The 16,746-nt window shown below is 54.5% G+C and overlaps 3 protein-coding genes across 6 annotated transcripts in view; 1 reads left to right on the top strand and 2 right to left on the bottom strand.

Annotated features, from left to right (window-relative positions):
- Positions 1–4,459, bottom strand: part of LOC119090619 (graves disease carrier protein homolog) — a 24,183-nt gene extending 19,724 nt beyond the window's left edge. For both annotated transcript variants that reach the window (XM_037213462.1, XM_037213468.1), the window contains exons 1-3: positions 4,137–4,459; positions 3,207–3,299; positions 1,411–1,544 (exon numbers count right to left, since the gene is read on the bottom strand). In XM_037213462.1, coding sequence (XP_037069357.1) covers positions 1,411–1,544; positions 3,207–3,299; positions 4,137–4,206 — 297 coding nt within the window. In that variant the 5' untranslated portion in view covers positions 4,207–4,459. The remainder of the gene's footprint in view (positions 1–1,410; positions 1,545–3,206; positions 3,300–4,136) is intronic.
- Positions 4,460–4,758: 299 nt separating this feature from the next.
- Positions 4,759–8,551, top strand: cyp33 (peptidylprolyl isomerase cyclophilin-33). Of its 3 annotated transcripts, none has more exons than XM_037214020.1 (4): positions 4,759–4,833; positions 5,490–5,845; positions 6,391–6,699; positions 7,578–8,551. In XM_037214020.1, the coding sequence occupies exons 2-4, from the start codon at positions 5,729–5,731 to the stop codon at positions 8,055–8,057; spliced, it is 906 nt and encodes a 301-aa protein (XP_037069915.1). In that variant the 5' UTR covers positions 4,759–4,833; positions 5,490–5,728; the 3' UTR covers positions 8,058–8,551. The 3 variants fall into 3 exon arrangements, with proteins under 3 accessions (XP_037069915.1, XP_037069932.1, XP_037069923.1); XM_037214037.1 differs by having other exon boundaries at positions 4,787–4,812; XM_037214028.1 differs by lacking the exon at positions 4,759–4,833 and adding an exon at positions 4,843–4,858.
- A 761-nt stretch (positions 8,552–9,312) lies between these two features.
- LOC119101465 (uncharacterized) overlaps positions 9,313–16,746 on the bottom strand; it is a 30,839-nt gene continuing 23,405 nt past the window's right edge. Inside the window, exons 5-9 of the mRNA XM_037224839.1 lie at positions 16,645–16,722; positions 15,611–15,714; positions 12,287–12,433; positions 11,259–11,422; positions 9,313–10,417 (exon numbers count right to left, since the gene is read on the bottom strand). Of these exons, the coding sequence (XP_037080734.1) occupies positions 10,206–10,417; positions 11,259–11,422; positions 12,287–12,433; positions 15,611–15,714; positions 16,645–16,722 (705 nt within the window). The 3' untranslated portion in view covers positions 9,313–10,205. The remainder of the gene's footprint in view (positions 10,418–11,258; positions 11,423–12,286; positions 12,434–15,610; positions 15,715–16,644; positions 16,723–16,746) is intronic.

Below are 16,746 nucleotides of genomic sequence, written 5' to 3'. Positions count from 1 at the left end.
CCGACCGGAGGGCGGCGGCGGGTGGAGCGGCGGGCCGGGGTCAGGGCAGATCTGGACCGGAGGGCGGCGGTGGGTGGAGCGGCGGGCCCGGTTCAGGCGGCTAGCCGAAGTCGGCCAGCCGTCGGCATCAGAGCGCGGGCAGGAGGCGCTCGGCACCCTCGGGCGGTGACGCTGTTCCGCTCGATCCGAGCTCGTCACCCGTCACGGACCACGTGTCGTCACGCGCCTCCCAAGCGCGAGGACAAGTGCCCGCTCATGTTGCAGGAGGGCTCAGTAATCGTTTAGATACGATGAAACGTGTCCACATTACCGGCCCAGCGCGAGGCCGTGCATTTCGGCCCGACGACCAAAGTCCATCGACCGTTTCCCGGCCGCTGTGGACCGACCGGCCGCGACCGACGCCCGCGCGGCTGCAGTTGTGTACCTGTGCACCAGGTGTTGGTGTCACAGGAGGAGCGGCCGAGCCGACCCACTTCAGCGTCTTCCCCTGCCTCTCCCCGTCTTCCTTTCCCATGTCTTCCCATGCTGGTGGGCAATGAGTCAGTGCGGTAGAAGGCGTCAACCGCGTGCGCTCAGCGGTGGCTGTGGTCAGAGCTCCCAGCGATCAATGTGGTCAGAACCCTCCGTGATGCTCAGCGATGGATGCGATCAGAGCCCTCAGCGATGGATGTGATCCGAGCCCTCAGCGATGGATACGATCCGAGCCCTCAGCGACGGATGTGATCAGAGCCCTCAGCGATGGATCTGATCCGAGCCCTCATCGATGGATGTGATCAGAGCCTTCAGCGATGGATGTGATCCGAGCCCTCAGCGATGGATGTGATCAGAGCCCTCAGCGATGGATCTGATCCGAGCCCCCATCGATGGATGTGATCAGAGCCCTCAGTGATGGATGTGGTCAGAGCCCTCAGTGATGGATGTGATCAGAGCCTTCAGCGATGGATCTGATCCGAGCCCTCAGCGATGGATGTGATCCGAGCCCTCAGCGATGGATGTGATCAGAGTCCCCAGTGATGGATGTGATCAGAGCCCTCAGTGATGCTCAGCGATGAGTGCGATCAGAGCCCCCAGCGCTTCGTTTACGGCGATGGGCACACACACACACACCGTGCTCAGGGCAGATGAGATTCTGCCGTACCACACACAGGCCGCCTGCTGGGAGCATGACGTGACCTGGACGGACCACCAGACACCTACGCAACGTGAACCAGCTCCGCAACGGCAGCAAGTCTGGCGGACACGCCAGATCGCGCGTCCGGCCGGCCACGCCATAGTCCAGACAGCCCAGTCCGGGTGTGGCGCGGTTTTTCTACACAGCTGACGACACCGCCGGAGTGGCGGCCAACTCGTTGGTCTTGTTACATTCTACGCAGCACTGATGCCTTTGCACGCACGCACGCACGCACGCACCTGTTTGTAGATCTCGAAGGAGGTGAACTGCGTGGCGGCGTACGGAAACACGCGCACCATCTGGGCACCGTTGCCCTTGTACAGCGCCAGGAACCGCTCCTGGCGCACGATGTTCAACAGGCCGCTGAACACGCCTGTCAACACAGACAGGGCGTACTGAACATGCCTGTTCACGCATACTCCGGTTACGCCGCCACTGTACTGAACACGCCCGTCAACACAGACATGGGCTACTGGAAATGGTTGTTAACACGGAGGACGCGTGCTGCACATACATGCCAGTAAAGAACAGGGGTGCCGAACATAGCTGCCAGTTAAATGAGGGTGCAGAATGCAGCTGTTTATGAAAAAGGGTGTTGACACACTCGCAAGCAGGGACGCAGTTTTGCAACAGAGTTAGAGAGGTTGAGGCTGAACAGTACCATGTGACCCCCCCCCCCCCCCCCCACAAACAAGCCAACAAGCCTGTGTCTCCCCGGACTTAGCCCGCTTTCTGCTGAAAGTCAGGGGAGGGCAGGAGACAACTTAGGTGTGGGGGGAGGGGGGGAGGAAGCTGCAGTCTTGAACTGAAAATACAACTGCACCCCGTTATCAGCACAGATACATGACGCTACATCACATCATGCCACACATCATGCATCACTACCGTGTCAGCTGTCAAAACAGACAGGTGATGTTGACCACAGCCGCCCATGAATACATAGGGCACTATACACGGCTGTTAAGGAAAAACGGCTTGCCAAACACAACTGTCAACAAAGACACAGGATACGCATCCAGCTGTCCACCCAGCATGGGAATAAAGCCGGCTTTGGCTTTGGCTTTGCGCCGCCGCCGGCTTCCTCTAGTGGCTTCGTGTTTCCGTTTCAGCTTCGGACCATTTTCACGGCTTGCTTTGGCTTTGACATTGGGCCCAGGCCATTTAAACTAAGTAAACTGGGCAGTGGCTTTATTCCATGTTAAATTATGGTTTTGGCTCTGGCTTTGAACAATTTCTGAATGACTCAGGCTTCAGTTTTGTGAAGATGGCTTTTTTCACTGAAGTCGTGACTTACCTTCCCAAAAACGTGCTTCCTCATTTTGTCACCATGACACATCCACTTTTTGGGGCTCGGAAATGTGCATGGTTGGATGCCAAAACTATCCAGTCATCCCTATGGCTTTTGAATGCCTGACAACAGCCAGACAATGAACTGTCCAAAATGTTTGTGTGTACTAAAACACCAGATGATGACAAACAAAAAATCATTGATCTGTAAGGCTAGCAGCCTTGCTTTAGCCATTCCATGAAACCCTGATAAAAAATTAGCATACCCACTGTAAAAGCTGACATAAAATAGTTTTAAATTCTCACAACATTGAGACTGAAAAATTCAGATTCTCGGCATCAGATTTGCCATTATTTCACATCATGAATTCAGCTTTTGCTTCACGTTTCATAACTTTTAATCTGCCGACTTTGTCTTCTATGTACTAAATTAAACCAAAGTCATCAAGCCTGCCTCCATTCTTTACCTCAAAGCCACAGCATTGGCTTCAATTATGGTCCTGGAGAGAACACCTGGCAGCTAATTTACTGTTCCCCTGCCTGCACTCCTAACCACATATCTTTAAGTCATATTTGTTGCTACCAATTCATGCAGCCACATCCAGAGTCTCTTCAGAACCTGTTTGGCCACTGGATCATCTTTTAAGAACAAAACAAGTAATGAATGTGAACTGATGCATGGTGCTAGCACACTTATGTCAAGACTCAGCATGCATAAAATATTTCACTTATGGAGATTTAAACTTACCATGGTGTTTATAATGTTTGTTGTGGGCTTGGAGAAGGATTTTTATCCTGTCCAGTGGTGCCACTGTTGTTTTGGCACACATGCCAGCCACACCTGAGGAGAAAAGAGCAGCTGTAAAACAAGCGCTGTCCAATGGTGCCACTGTTGTTTTGGTACATATGCCAGCCACACCTGAGGAGAAAATAGCAGTATAAAAGAAATGACACTTGAGTTCTGAACTGGATAATTCCCCATTGTGGGCTCAGGACATGTCTGAAGGTCAGGGATGGCAGCAAGCTCTGAGCATGGGTGGAGCTTGGCATTGCTTGTGATGCCTCACTCTCACTCAGTTCAATGAGGTGTGAAAACATGACTAAATTGACCCAAATCTTATGTGATACAGAAACATAGTTACCATTAGCCTCTTTCACACACTGATGTGGTCCAATCCCGGCATGAAAGTAAATATGATCCATGGGTCATCATGTATACTAAAGCTTTCTTAAATCATGTTGGACAATGGCAAACCAAATCTATGAGATGTATTATGACCTCTGGATGACAAGAATGGCCGAGGAATGCTTCTGTTTGCGGTGCACAATTTACCAGTCGCCTGTGAACACAGTTGCATGCCACCAGGAAGTTACAAAACAGTACTGACTTGATTGTTTAAGTTGTAAAGCATGCAACATCCTGACATCATATTGGGGCAAGGCTAAGGCAGCAATGAAATCAGGTGGGGGGGGGGGCTCCTCAACTTCCTCAAATTTATTGAATAGAGGCTCCCCACAACAGACTGATCTTCTGCCACCAATGGTGCGAACTGCTGACCTGTTTGGGGTGTGATTTGATCTGCCACAAAAATGTTAAAATCCTTGCTATGGTTTGCCGATTTAGATAGTTGATGAAAGGCATATTCATCAAGGCTAAAATGCTCCTTAACAGACTTACCTCCTGCCACAAACGCTTTACAGATGGATTTCCCATCACTCATCACAGATTCGTTTTCGTCTTTTACCATTTTCTTGTCTCTGAAACTATTGCACTTGCACAGGAACAGCGGGGCCCGTCGTTGACTCGAAGTGAAAATCAAGCTAGCTCACACGCACCTCACACACTGTAAAAAGTATGACGCAACCATCTTATCAAACAGAAGCGATGCGTGCAGAAAACGACTCAGTCCACCGACACGGCGATACAAGCATGCCTGCCGCACCAGAGTCAGTCACGGCACGCCCACTGCACAGCAAAGCGGCGACACCAATGCTGCCAATGCAAGGGGCCTGTATGTTTACAGGCGCTGAGTTCGTCTATTACCGTCAGCTGTTGCAGGCTTCGTGTCGTGGAATATTATAGTTGTTGAGTTGTTGATTGATAAGGTGCCAGATAGAGGTTAAATTGCAGAATTGACCAAAAAGACACGTAAATTTTTATCAAATATACAGTTCATTAGCCTTTATCAATTACTGATCGCATTCATTCGAGGCACTCTCAAATACGTCAATGCATACATAAGAGTTCCTGGAAAATTATTAGCTACATATCTCGCGCATTTGAAACAAATGATGGCGTCGTCGGATATCACTGTGAATAAGATGGGGAGATGCGAATCAATCGGAAGGCTCCGGTAATAGAGCAGGGCTCTCAGGTATGGTATGTTTTTAGCGGCGAAAGTGTGACATTTCGTTTGCACAGTGTGAAAGCTTTCAATGGTGTAGCTGCAATATAATAAGAATAGGCTATATGTGTGTGCTGTTGGTCGAATTATATGTCGAAAGTAATCCATTCGAAGGAAGCCACTGCCTTGTAACGTTTTGTCATTTAAGTCATCAATGAGTGCAGCGTGGCAATTGCATTTTGGGCGCTGAGATGATGCTCATTTGGTTTGCTTTAATGTAAATTTCGCTCTTTTATGTATTAATCTAAGCATGTGATTCACAGTTTGCATTCCTGAAATATGGCTTCACACATTGTGATTTGTATTATTATATGCCCATATTGACCTGTATCTGGTGTCAGCGTGATTCAGTATAAACCTGTGGCCAATCAGGATGTGATTTGGCTAAGTGAATACACTGATGACTAGCTTATCATGCTGTGTGTAATTTGACGTGTTTTGTTGGTTTAGTGTCAAGATTTTGAACTAGTCGTTCTGGAAATTCCAACATGTGGTAGCCAACATCTTGTTTTGAAATTATCATGAGTGAAAGTTAAATTAGTTGTGTAGGAGAAAATTTTCATTGGTGTGAATTCTGATGTAACTGCCACTTGTGTCTTTCCCTCACATGAATGCTGGTCTTCCAGGTGAAAGACACCTTCATCACTGTGGCAGTCAGCATACTTCAACATCCATAAAGATCTTCCAAACACCATCCACCAACCTGTACCACTGCTGCTGTCCTTTTTGATACACCAGCCTCAGCTGCAGGCCCTTGACCTGCCAACCTGAGCAGTTGCGCTTGTAGCCACTCTGTCAAACCACTGGTTTGTGCTGCCACACCTTCCACTGCTGCATTCACCTCTGCACACCAGTGCAAGCCACCATGACCTCTGCTGGTGCCCAGAAGCGGACTGTGTATGTGGGTGGGCTGGCTGATGAGGTCACTGAAGAGGTCATCCATGGTGCCTTCATCCCCTTTGGTGACATCCAGGACATCCAGGTGAGAGTTAGATAGCATGGACTGCAAACTGGTAAGGGAGCTCAGCACAATGTGATTATCTGCTGCAGCTTGTCACTAGTGGTTGTCTGTTCAGGTAAGATGGAGGTTCTTGTTGGATGATTACACATAGCCACCCCCACAGCACCATCATGTCAAAACCCCTGTGATCTGATCAAAGGAGGGTGTACACCTTAATGACAAAATTTGTGCTGTCTGATCTGAATTTTGCAGTTTGGTTTACAATCCAAACACTTCTTGATCTGAATTGAAGTTCCAGAATCGAATGTGTCACAAGCATCTGGTACTATTGATAATAGCATGTTTGTGTGTGGTTGTTGTTCACATATATATGGATGTGACTCAATCTCAATCTCATGTATTGAAAATGACATTTGCAAACATGCACTATGATAGCCAGTGATATGAACATTTACTATGCATTCCACAGCATTCTACTTCAGGCTCCAATAATCAACATAGTTGACACTCTGTAAAGACACATATGTATATAGCACCATGCTGACCTCCCGTCTGCCGCCGGTCAGATCCCGCTGGACTACGAGACGGAGAAGCACCGCGGCTTCGCGTTCGTCGAGTTCGAGCTGGCCGAGGACGCGCTGGCGGCCGTCGACAACATGCACGAGTCGGAGCTGTTCGGGCGCACCGTGCGCGTGAACCTGGCGCGTCCGCTGCGCATCAAGGAGGGGTCGTCCCGCCCCGTCTGGGCCGACGACGCCTGGCTGCAGACGCACGCCGGCCAGACGCTCGAGACGGAGACGCAGGGCGAGCAGGAGGAGAGCCGCGTCGTGTCCAAGATCGCGCCGCGCGAAGCCAAGGAGGACCAGCTGCCGCAGGTGACGCACGGCGGCGGGGGAGGGGGGCCGGCTGTGGCGGGTGGAACAGATATGGGCAGGTTTGTAGGGGACGGCACTGTTGAGCTGCGATTTGCTGTTGGGTGGATGGAAATCTGCGAAGGAACCGACTCAAGCATAGCGCGGTTGGTGATGTCCGGGTAAAGTGGCCTAGGAACGCCTGTAATGCGAGAAAAAAACGCTGGCATGCAATTAACGCTGGTGACTAGAGCCAGGAGATGCGTGCGCTGTTTTTGACCAACCAACCGCGTTGAACCAGCACTACAATCAGCTGATCATACAAACCTGATGCGTGTAGTCTGCCGGAAAACTCATAGCACGTGTTCAACACTTCGGTCGAAGGAAAAGACGCATCGCTGGGGTCTCTGCAATCATCTGCAGTGGAGTCTCTTACGTTAGCCTGTCTACAGCCTGAGAGGTTTTTGTATTATACATATACCGCCACATCGTGAAGAAACTGCTAAACTGCGACTAAACACAAAACTCTCATGGGGTTTATGTGTGCAGTCTGTACTGGTTTACTTGGACATAAAAACAAGATGTGCTCTGGCCATGTTTATTAGCCTGGCGTGAGTTCTTATACTTCAGAACGGTTAGGCTCTCTCCCAAAACGCCAGCGGCGGTCTGGTCCCGGTGCCGTCCCCCACACCACCGCTCTCGGACTGGGCGAATCTGGCAGTACCAGCAGCGACCCTGTGCCCGGTATGGGTGCAGTGAGGTGCAGTGTGGGTGTACCGTGACGCCTGGTGTGCCCCCACTGCAGGTGTACCAGCAGCGACTCTGTACCCGGCGCGGGTGCAGTGCAGTGCAGTGAGGTGCAGTGTGGGTGTGCCGTGACGCCTGGTGTGCCCCCACTGCAGGTGTACCTGGACGTGAAGGCGGGCAGCACAGTCCTGGGCCGCATCACGCTCACGCTCCGCTCGGACATCTGCCCGCGCACCGCCGACAACTTCCGCAGCCTCTGCACGCACGAGAAGGGCTTCGGCTACAAGGGCTGCGCCTTCCACCGCGTCATCCCCGGCTTCATGCTGCAGGGCGGCGACTTCACCAACAACAACGGCACCGGCGGCCACTCCATCTACGGCGGCAAGTTCGCCGACGAGAACTTCACACTGCCCTGCGAGCCGTACTGTCTGGCGATGGCCAACTCGGGGCCCAACACCAACGGCAGTCAGTTCTTCATCACCACCGACCGCACCGAATGGCTCAACGGCAAGCACGTCGTGTTCGGCAAGGTGACCGCCGGCTTGGACGTGGTGAAGAAGGTGGAGCGGCTCGGCTCCAAGTCGGGAAAGACGGCGGAGAAGGTGACCATCAACAGCTGCGGCGAGGTGGCATGACGCCGTCGTGCCTGGGGGTTATGGGCGGCTAGTGTGGCATGCCGCCCCGGGTTGGCCGGCCGGACGGCCGCGAAGGTGGGCATCAACGGCTGCGGCGAGATGGCGCGACGACGACGCGGTGTGGAGGTTATGTGTGGCTAGTGGAGTCGTGCTGCGCCGCACGGGCTGACCAGTGCGGGAGATCGGGCGAGCTGTGCCGCCGCGCGTGGCAGGGTTCTGCTGCCACTCAGGGGGTCCCGCGGCGGGTTATGTACGGCCGGTGTGTCCTCTGACAAGACTGACCCATGCTGACCCGGCCGGCCGCCGCGGACAGGTGGACCTCTCGCCCCCCGTCATCGGTGCGCGCGCGTGTGTGCGTGTGTGTGAGCCTTCATACACCATCCTTGAGACGCTGCGGGGGTGTGCTTCAGCCGGAGCGGACCGTCCCATTCTGTGTAGAGCAGGCAGACCGGCGCTCCAGTCCAGGGGCCTGCAGACCGGCGCTCCAGTCCAGGGGCCTGCAGACCGGCGGTCCAGTCCAGGGGCCTGCATACCGGTGCTCCAGCCGAGGGGCAAGCATACCGACGTAGAAGCAAGTGTTGTTCTTCGTTGCCATTGTCATTAAACCGAGTGAGGCGTCTCACTGGCGCCCGCTCCATACATGAGAGCTGTGTTGTCTGCGTTTGGCTCCTTTTGGAGCACTCAGAACGTGGCTAACAGGAAATAAAAAAGGATCTTGTGCAAATCGGCTATGTGCAAATCGGCTACGGTTAGGAAAAGTCTTATATTGTATATGCATGCGGTTCCGGTGCCAGATACCCCGTACGTAGAGTACTGAACTCGTACTGACCCGACTCGTTCGGACTCATACAGACCCGTTCAGACCCGTTCTGACCCGTTCAGATCCGTTCTGACCCGTTCAGACCCGTTCAGACCCGTTCTGACCCGTTCAGACCCGTTCAGACCCGATCGGACTCGTTCGGACTTGTCCAGAATCGTTTGGACTCGTTCAGACTCATTCAGACTCTGCTGTCTGCGGGACCGGGGGTACCGTTCCGGTGTGGGCACTATACACGAGAGACATTCTGCACGGAGCAGAGGTGCTCTGCTTGTCTGCAGTCATACAGGTGCGCAGACTGCCCAGATATTGTTGGTTTCGCTGCCGTTCTGGAGTGGGGCGGGGGGTTGTTTTATACATTTGAGCTGGTTGGTGGGGGCTCGGCGGCGGTCACATGCCTCAGGGCTCGTTGGCATTCCAGTTGATGCAAATCACCCGGAAGATCGACGGTCATGCTTTATTAAAAACGTGCAAAAACGTTTCACCTCCTCCCGGCATCGCCGCAAAAACGAGACAAAAAAAACAACGAAAGATGCGTCGGACATCATGATGACGGGTTCTCAGTAAGCCTGTCCCATGGCATTCGAACACAGTGTGGCAAAGTGTGCTCATAAGGGGCCCGGCCGTCTGCCCAGATTTCTTCGCAAGCAGTGAAAAACGGTGGTGTCCTGCTTGCTTGTCGCTCGATGCAATTATTGCTCGATCATTATTGCCAGCCACTTTCGGGAGAGCGTTCTCAGATGAGTTCTCAGCGTTCTCGTCTTTCGCGTGACACGTGCCGAGGAGCTCATCGCACGTGACAACTGGTCACCACCCGGAGGATGTCAAGTCACGTGACAGACATGTTGTTAGTCGTGAGCTGACGAACGCGCGGCTGTTATTAGTCGTGAGTTTGCGAACGCACAAACAAGCCACGTCCGAGGTACCCACCGTTCTGAATACGCATGACTGAAGTGAAGCTCTGAATATACATGGTACTTGCATCATGGTCTTCGGCAAACGGCGGCTGCCCAGTCCTGCTCGCATCTGAGTCCCCTCAAACCTCAGCTTTCACCACACGCCATGTTTCCAAAATGCTGCCGATTTGGCTGAGCCGGGGAAGTAGTCAGGTCGGGACCCATTTCGTGGACAATTAACAACACTGTATTTTAGCTGTGGAGAATCCTGGTAGGCTGGGAGCCAAATGCTCGCTTCAACTAGATAAAATACTTCATCACGCAACTACGACGGTAGTGCGGCGCCTCATCCCGAAATCGACGACGGCGCCGCGCGCCGGTCGCCCCGCCGCCCATACTTCAGCTTCCCACCGCAGTCGCCAGATGTCGGGCCGTTCAGTTGCGCCGCCGCGTCTGCTTGGGAGGCTTCTTCTTGACGACGATGGGGTTCGAGTGGACGATGATCTCACCGGCGAACCGGCCGACGGGCTGGCCGCCGATGGTGTCCGAGGGGTTGAAGGTCTCCTCGGTCTCGATGCTCTGCTGGGCCGTCCCCTGCTCGGCCGGGGCCAGAGCCAGCGCGTTGTCCAGTGGCGAGCCCGAGAGACCTGCCGCCAATGAGCCATCGTGATCTACGGCGTCAGCTACGTAAACCAAAAAATCCACCAAACCAAAAACATCCGAACCCAATGCTAAAAAACGCCGCGCCACCAGATCACCTCTCTGAGTGAGCTGATCCATTGCCCACACGCCACCAGGTCGACCCTCTCCGCCCACACGCCACCAGGTCGACCCTCTCCGCCCACGCGCCATCAGGTCGACCCTCTCCGCCCACGCGCCATCAGGTCGACCCAATCCGCCCACGCGCCATCAGATCACATATCTAAATGAGTTGATGCTCTCTGCCCGATAGCTGTCCTGCCCCGATCCGAAACACTTGCCGATGCCCTGAGCTGTATTCACCTCGCCGGCCTGAAGACCTCACCATGGCATCTGGCGCCTCCTCTCTGAGCTTCAGCCCCCCTTCTTCAGTTTTCTGACTGAAGGAGCCCTCGCGGACCCGTAGTGTCCCAGTTCTGGTCTGACTAATCCCCCTTGCCGACCTACAGCGCCCTCCACTGCCCAGCAGCAGCCTCTCGTCTGTGACACCTTGTTTGTGAGGTGCAGTATCCCTCTGCACAGTATATCTCCGTGATCCACAGCACTTCTCGCCGACCCACAATGCGCCCCCCCTCCCCCCGCCGACCCACAGTGCTCCCCGCTGACCCACAGTGTCTCCCCCGCTGACCCGCAGTGCTCCCCGCTGACCCACAGTGCCCCCCCCCCCCCGCTGACCCACAGTACCGCCCCTCCCGCCGACCCACAGTGCCCTCCCGCCGACCCACAGTGCCCTCCCCCGCTGACCCACAATGCCCCCCCCCCTCTGCCCCACAGTGCCCCTCTGCTGACCTGCCGTCTCGCCGCCGACCACCTCCAGCTCGGGTTCGCGGCCGGCCACCTCCAGCTCGGGCTCGGGGCCGGCCTGCCGGGCCGGGCGGCTCCGAATTCGCGATGAGGCCGTCGAGTTCTTACGCTTGGGGCTGGTGTTGAACCGCACTGCCAGGAATTCATTCCTGCAGGGGGGGAGGGGAGGGGCTGAGTTAGTGCTTGGGTGAGGGGGGTACGTCTTGAGATCATATTGTCTGGGTGTCGTTTTTTGTCAGGTCGCTGAATGCTCAACCATGGGAGAAGTCAGAGTAGCGGCAGAAGCAAATTGTTGTTCCCATTCAAAAAGAGCTACCAAAAAATGTTTGGAATGCGATTGGGCACCGAACACGGCCGCCACATTTAAGACGGAATGCAAGCTAGCGCGCGGAGTGTCGAATACAAGCCGACGGCGTCGCGGCCAGCCAATGGCGGCTTGTCTCATGGCCGGTGACGAGCGGGCGCTGCGCATGGTCACGTGACCAACCCACAAGGTCGCCCGTGTGCACGCCAGCGGCCGGTTTTCCTGTTTGGTCCGCGGTCGGGGCAGCGCATCATCCGGCGTGACCGCTCGTGACGCCCAGGTCCGTGAACGTCGCACCCACGTCCTTGAACGTCACGCCCAGGTCCATGAACGTCACGTCCATGCCCGTAAACGTCACGCCCAGGTCCGTGAACGTCGCGCCCACGTTCTTGAACGTCGCGCCCAGATCCGTGAACGTCACGCCCACGTCCTTGAACGTCACGCCCAGGTCCGTGAACGTCGCGCCCAGGTCCGTAAACGTCACTTCCACGTCCTTGAACGTCGCGCCCAGGTCCGTGAACGTCACGTCCACGTCCTTGAACGTCGCACCCAGGTCCGTGAACATCACGCGTCAGGAGCGTGGCGTGGCCTGCGGCGCGCGACCGCAGCACGTCGTCGACGTCACCACGGCCGTGACGCGTCACGCCATCCATATCATGTGTCCGTCGTGCATGCGTGCGTGCGTACGCGCTGTGGGCGGCGGCCTCACTTGATGTAACAGACGCAGCAGCTGGGAATGCGGAAGTTGTCGGTGGCCATCTTGCCGGAGCCGTTGACGGCCAGCATCTTGCGGTAGATGTACTTCTGACGACAGACTGTGCCCTCCGACGCTATCTTGCACTGCTTGCCCTCGTCCCTGCATCAGGCGGCGGAAGGTCAGCGTCGGTCAGGGGTCAGGGGTCAGAGACGACCCTGGACGCCTCAACACCGACGGCGGAGGTTTAGTGGGTCAGAGGCTAGGAGACAGGAGCTGCTGAGACCACCCAGGAACATTCGACGCCACCAGATTTTCCAGACTTCAAACCCGGGTCGGCACGTGAGCCCTGGAGACGCTAACTATTGAGCCACTCCGCCCCCTGAAGAAGACACCAAAACACCACGACCACGGCACGCACATACCGACACTGCAAAACAACCTACACCGCTGAAACTTCTCTGCTTTCGTATGTAGGCCTACTGGTGCACGCATCAAGAAGACAGCTCTTGGTTTAAGCTTCTTACATACGCCGTCTCCCACTGACAACGCCCCCCCCCCCCCCCCTGTCCCCCTGCCTCAGGAGGGTCATGACCTCCTGACCAGCGGCACTGGCCCGTTAACAGACGTCACGTGCAGCGGTGAAGCGCCGTTGCAAAGTCGCTGTCACGGCGACGCCGGGTGTAACGGGGGGGGGGGGGGGGGGGGGCACCGGTGACCGCGTAACCGGCCACATATCAAAATATGCTGCGTTCAAAGAAACAATGGTCAGGCGATCAATGCGGCAGGAGAATGGCGGATGACGGCCGCTGTCCTGCAGCATTGGCTGCCGGCATTGCTTTCAGGCGCGCCGACTGATGCCGGCGAGCTTCGGCCATTTCAGCTATGAAAAGGCTTACGATGCGTTTATATTCTATACGTATGAAAGCGTATTGGGCGTATGGATACGAATTGCTGGGAAGTCTGTGATGGCGGGACGGGCCAGCGCGAGGGGCGGCTGGGAAGTGGAGACAAAGGGGTGTCACTTTATGTACTTCCTGGGGGGCCCACCTCTTCCTCTAGTGCTGACTTCCCCCCCCCCCTTCCCCATTCCCAATACTCCTCTGAGCCCTCCCCAATGAATATGGGGGAAAAAGAATACTGAACAAATGAACGCGAAAATATTGCCCCAGAAGGCTGGTGCACTAGGTATCCATCTTAAGAAATCACTGAAAGTTTCATGTTTATTTTGTGTCACATCGTAGCATGAAGGTACCTAAAATGTTTGCCTCATTTCAACTCCTTGATATGCTGGGTCAGTTTACAATTATTGTCAGCTTTTGCACGCAATAACACCTGGATTGGGACAAAAAAACAAATGCGCTGCAATATGCGGCAGCTTTTACTTAAGGTAACTGGCCGCATTTATCTGTTTGCATGGCTTGCCATGCACACAGGGGAGGTTTATACCAACAATGTGCTTGTTTTTCTTTTCTCCTACTTCTTCGCCAGCCTGATGCATTGCTCAGCAGAGGCGCACGCAGGATTTTATGCCCTGGGGGGGGGGCAAAACTCACAAATAAGAACCGAGTTAAGCGTGCTTCAGGTTGATTACGCAAAAATTGTATTGGCGTCGAGAACGCAACTATAAGTGGCCGAAAGCCGGGAACGAATCCGGTTTTAGGGGTAGGCTGGATCAACCATGTCAGCCGACCCCCGAAACCCTAAACGATTTGAAAAAGTGACGCCCTTGGGCAGATGCACCAAGCCATCTGGCTGGCAGTGAGCAGATCCCACAAGTAGAAATGGAGCTGGTGCAAATTTACACCGGGTGTGGTGCAGTTTTACGCCACGTGTGCCTCGCATGCACCGCTTGTGCCTTGCCTACCGGCAATGTTCCCCGACGAGGATTCGCTTAGCCCCCCCCCCCCCCCCCACCGCGTGACCTTCACCGATTGTGACATTGGACTGCACCCGCACCCACATTGCGGAGCTCAGTATTTCAGCGGAAAGGTGCTGGCGCATGCACGCAGGCATGAGTATGACCCCGAGCGGTTGTATTTGATGGCGGGCTGACTGGAGGAGGGCGAGAGCGTCTCCTAGGGCCCCGGTCTTCCATTCTGGGAACAGAACGGTCTAGACGGTGCGCGATAGAGAAGGGTTGTTAGTGGTGGGCAATACGGTGGTTCTGAGAATTGAAGGATTTGCCAATGGGAGGTAATGTGAAGACGACATCTGATTCAATTCGTGCTGATTTGTCATGTACACGTACTGTGAGCGGTTGAAAACAATTTTCGCATTATTGCAGCATTTACATTCGTCAAGAAAGAGGACCAAGATGGGGTATGGCAGACACGCTTCTCCAAGTACTCAGCGTGTTTAAGACACCGATCCCGATGCAAGTGGCAAGCTCCGACAAGTACCAGCGGGGTTCAGACAAGTACCTTCGGGGTACAGACAAGTACCAGCGGGGTACAGATAAGTACCAGCGGGGTTCAGACAAGTACCTTCGGGGTACAGACAAGTACCAGCGGGGTACAGATAAGTACCAGCGGGGTACAGACAAGTACCAGCGGGGTACAGACAAGTACCAGCGGGGTTGAGACAAGTACCTTCGGGGTACAGACAAGTACCAGCGGGGTACAGATAAGTACCAGCGGGGTACAGACAAGTACCAGCGGGGTACAGACAAGTACCAGCGGGGTACATACAAGTACCAGCGGGGTACAGACAAGTACCTTCGGGGTACAGACAAGTACCTTCGGGGTACAGATAAGTACCAGCGGGGTACAGACAAGTACCAGCGGGGTTCAGACAAGTACCTTCGGGGTACAGACAAGTACCAGCGGGGTACAGATAAGTACCAGCGGGGTACAGACAAGTACCAGCGGGGTACAGATAAGTACCAGCGGGGTACAGACAAGTACCAGCGGGGTACAGACAAGTACCAGCGGGGTTCAGACAAGTACCTTCGGGGTACAGACAAGTACCAGCGGGGTACAGATAAGTACCAGCGGGGTACAGACAAGTACCAGCGGGGTACAGACAAGTACCAGCGGGGTACATACAAGTACCAGCGGGGTACAGACAAGTACCTTCGGGGTACAGACAAGTACCAGCGGGGTACAGATAAGTACCAGCGGGGTACAGACAAGTACCAGTGGGGTACAGACAAGTACCAGCGGGGTTCAGACAAGTACCTTCGGGGTACAGACAAGTACCAGCGGGGTACAGATAAGTACCAGCGGGGTACAGACAAGTACCAGCGGGGTACAGACAAGTACCAGCGGGGTACATACAAGTACCAGCGGGGTACAGACAAGTACCAGCGGGGTACAGATACTCTCGCGGGTAACTTACACGCATTTCTCCACCCGGATCCCCTGGACGGTTTCGGCGGAGTTGACCACGAACAGCCACTGGTTCTTGTCATTCTTCGCCATCTTCGGGTAGATGATGGACTCCTGCGGTATAACGGGCAACGATCTAACCACATGCAGGAAACAGGCTACTATCACGGGGCAACTGAATAGTGGTACCCCTGGTTGGAGGATATTATCTGAGACGGTTGGGGCTTGTTTTCGATGCGTTCATGAGAGTACAGAAGCGGTTTTTCTACGACATACGAACGGTGTTGAATGAGCACAAAGCTGCGCACATGATAGCAAAGCACATAACTGCAGAGCTCATAACTTCATAGCCAGCAGTGTAACACAGGTTCAAACCCAAGATTTCAAAACTTGGTCCAAGGTTGATCATCCAAAACCTGCCAAGCGCTATAAGTGTCAAGTAAAGAAGTACACATGGTAGTCTGGGCTAGCATACATTAAACCAGAACCTCGCAACGCTGTTGATCAGTGCAAATGGCGTTGTACCAAAGTTTGAATGACGTGAATAATTGCTTCGGCTGTACCGAACGGTCGTGTAGGTGGCGTTATGGGTGGTGGAAATATGGGTGGTGCGGGTTGGTTGTGTCGGTGGTGTTGGTCACTGTGTCGGTAGTGTTGAATGGTCGTGTCGGTGACGTCAGTGATGACGGTGGTGAATGTCATCGACTTCGAGGCCTCAGACCATGGCGAACGGTCCGTTGCGTCTGCATCGTTGGGTGATTGTGTCCTAGACTGAGTCAAGGTTTGGGTTGATGATGTGACGTGGAGTGGGGCGATGGTTCTACCGGTGGTGGTGGTTGACTGTGCGAAAGATGGCCTGATGGTTGCTTTGGTAGCGTTGAATGCATTTATCGACGATGCCCATTGGCTGAACTGTAGATGTGGAACTGCTCATTAGTCTGGCGAATGTACAGGCAACTTCCGACGGTTGTGTCGGCGGCTGGGATGTCAGTTGGGACGACGGTTGGGCCGACGGTTGGGCCGACGGTTGAGTCGGTAACTAACCGTGGCCGTGCAGGCGGCCGTCTCCTCCACCAGTCGGTTTTCCATCTCGGTGTTGCCGCCGAACCGCGGCGCCAACTCCTGCCGGTGTGGACGGCGGGTCAG

This window comes from Pollicipes pollicipes, unplaced genomic scaffold, assembly GCF_011947565.3.
Source record: "Pollicipes pollicipes isolate AB1234 unplaced genomic scaffold, Ppol_2.1 Scaffold_1600;HRSCAF=1878_pilon_pilon_pilon, whole genome shotgun sequence".
Classification (NCBI taxonomy): domain Eukaryota; kingdom Metazoa; phylum Arthropoda; class Thecostraca; order Pollicipedomorpha; family Pollicipedidae; genus Pollicipes; species Pollicipes pollicipes.
The sequence above is the reverse complement of the archived record's forward strand: the minus strand, read 5'-3'. Positions and strand labels throughout refer to the sequence as shown.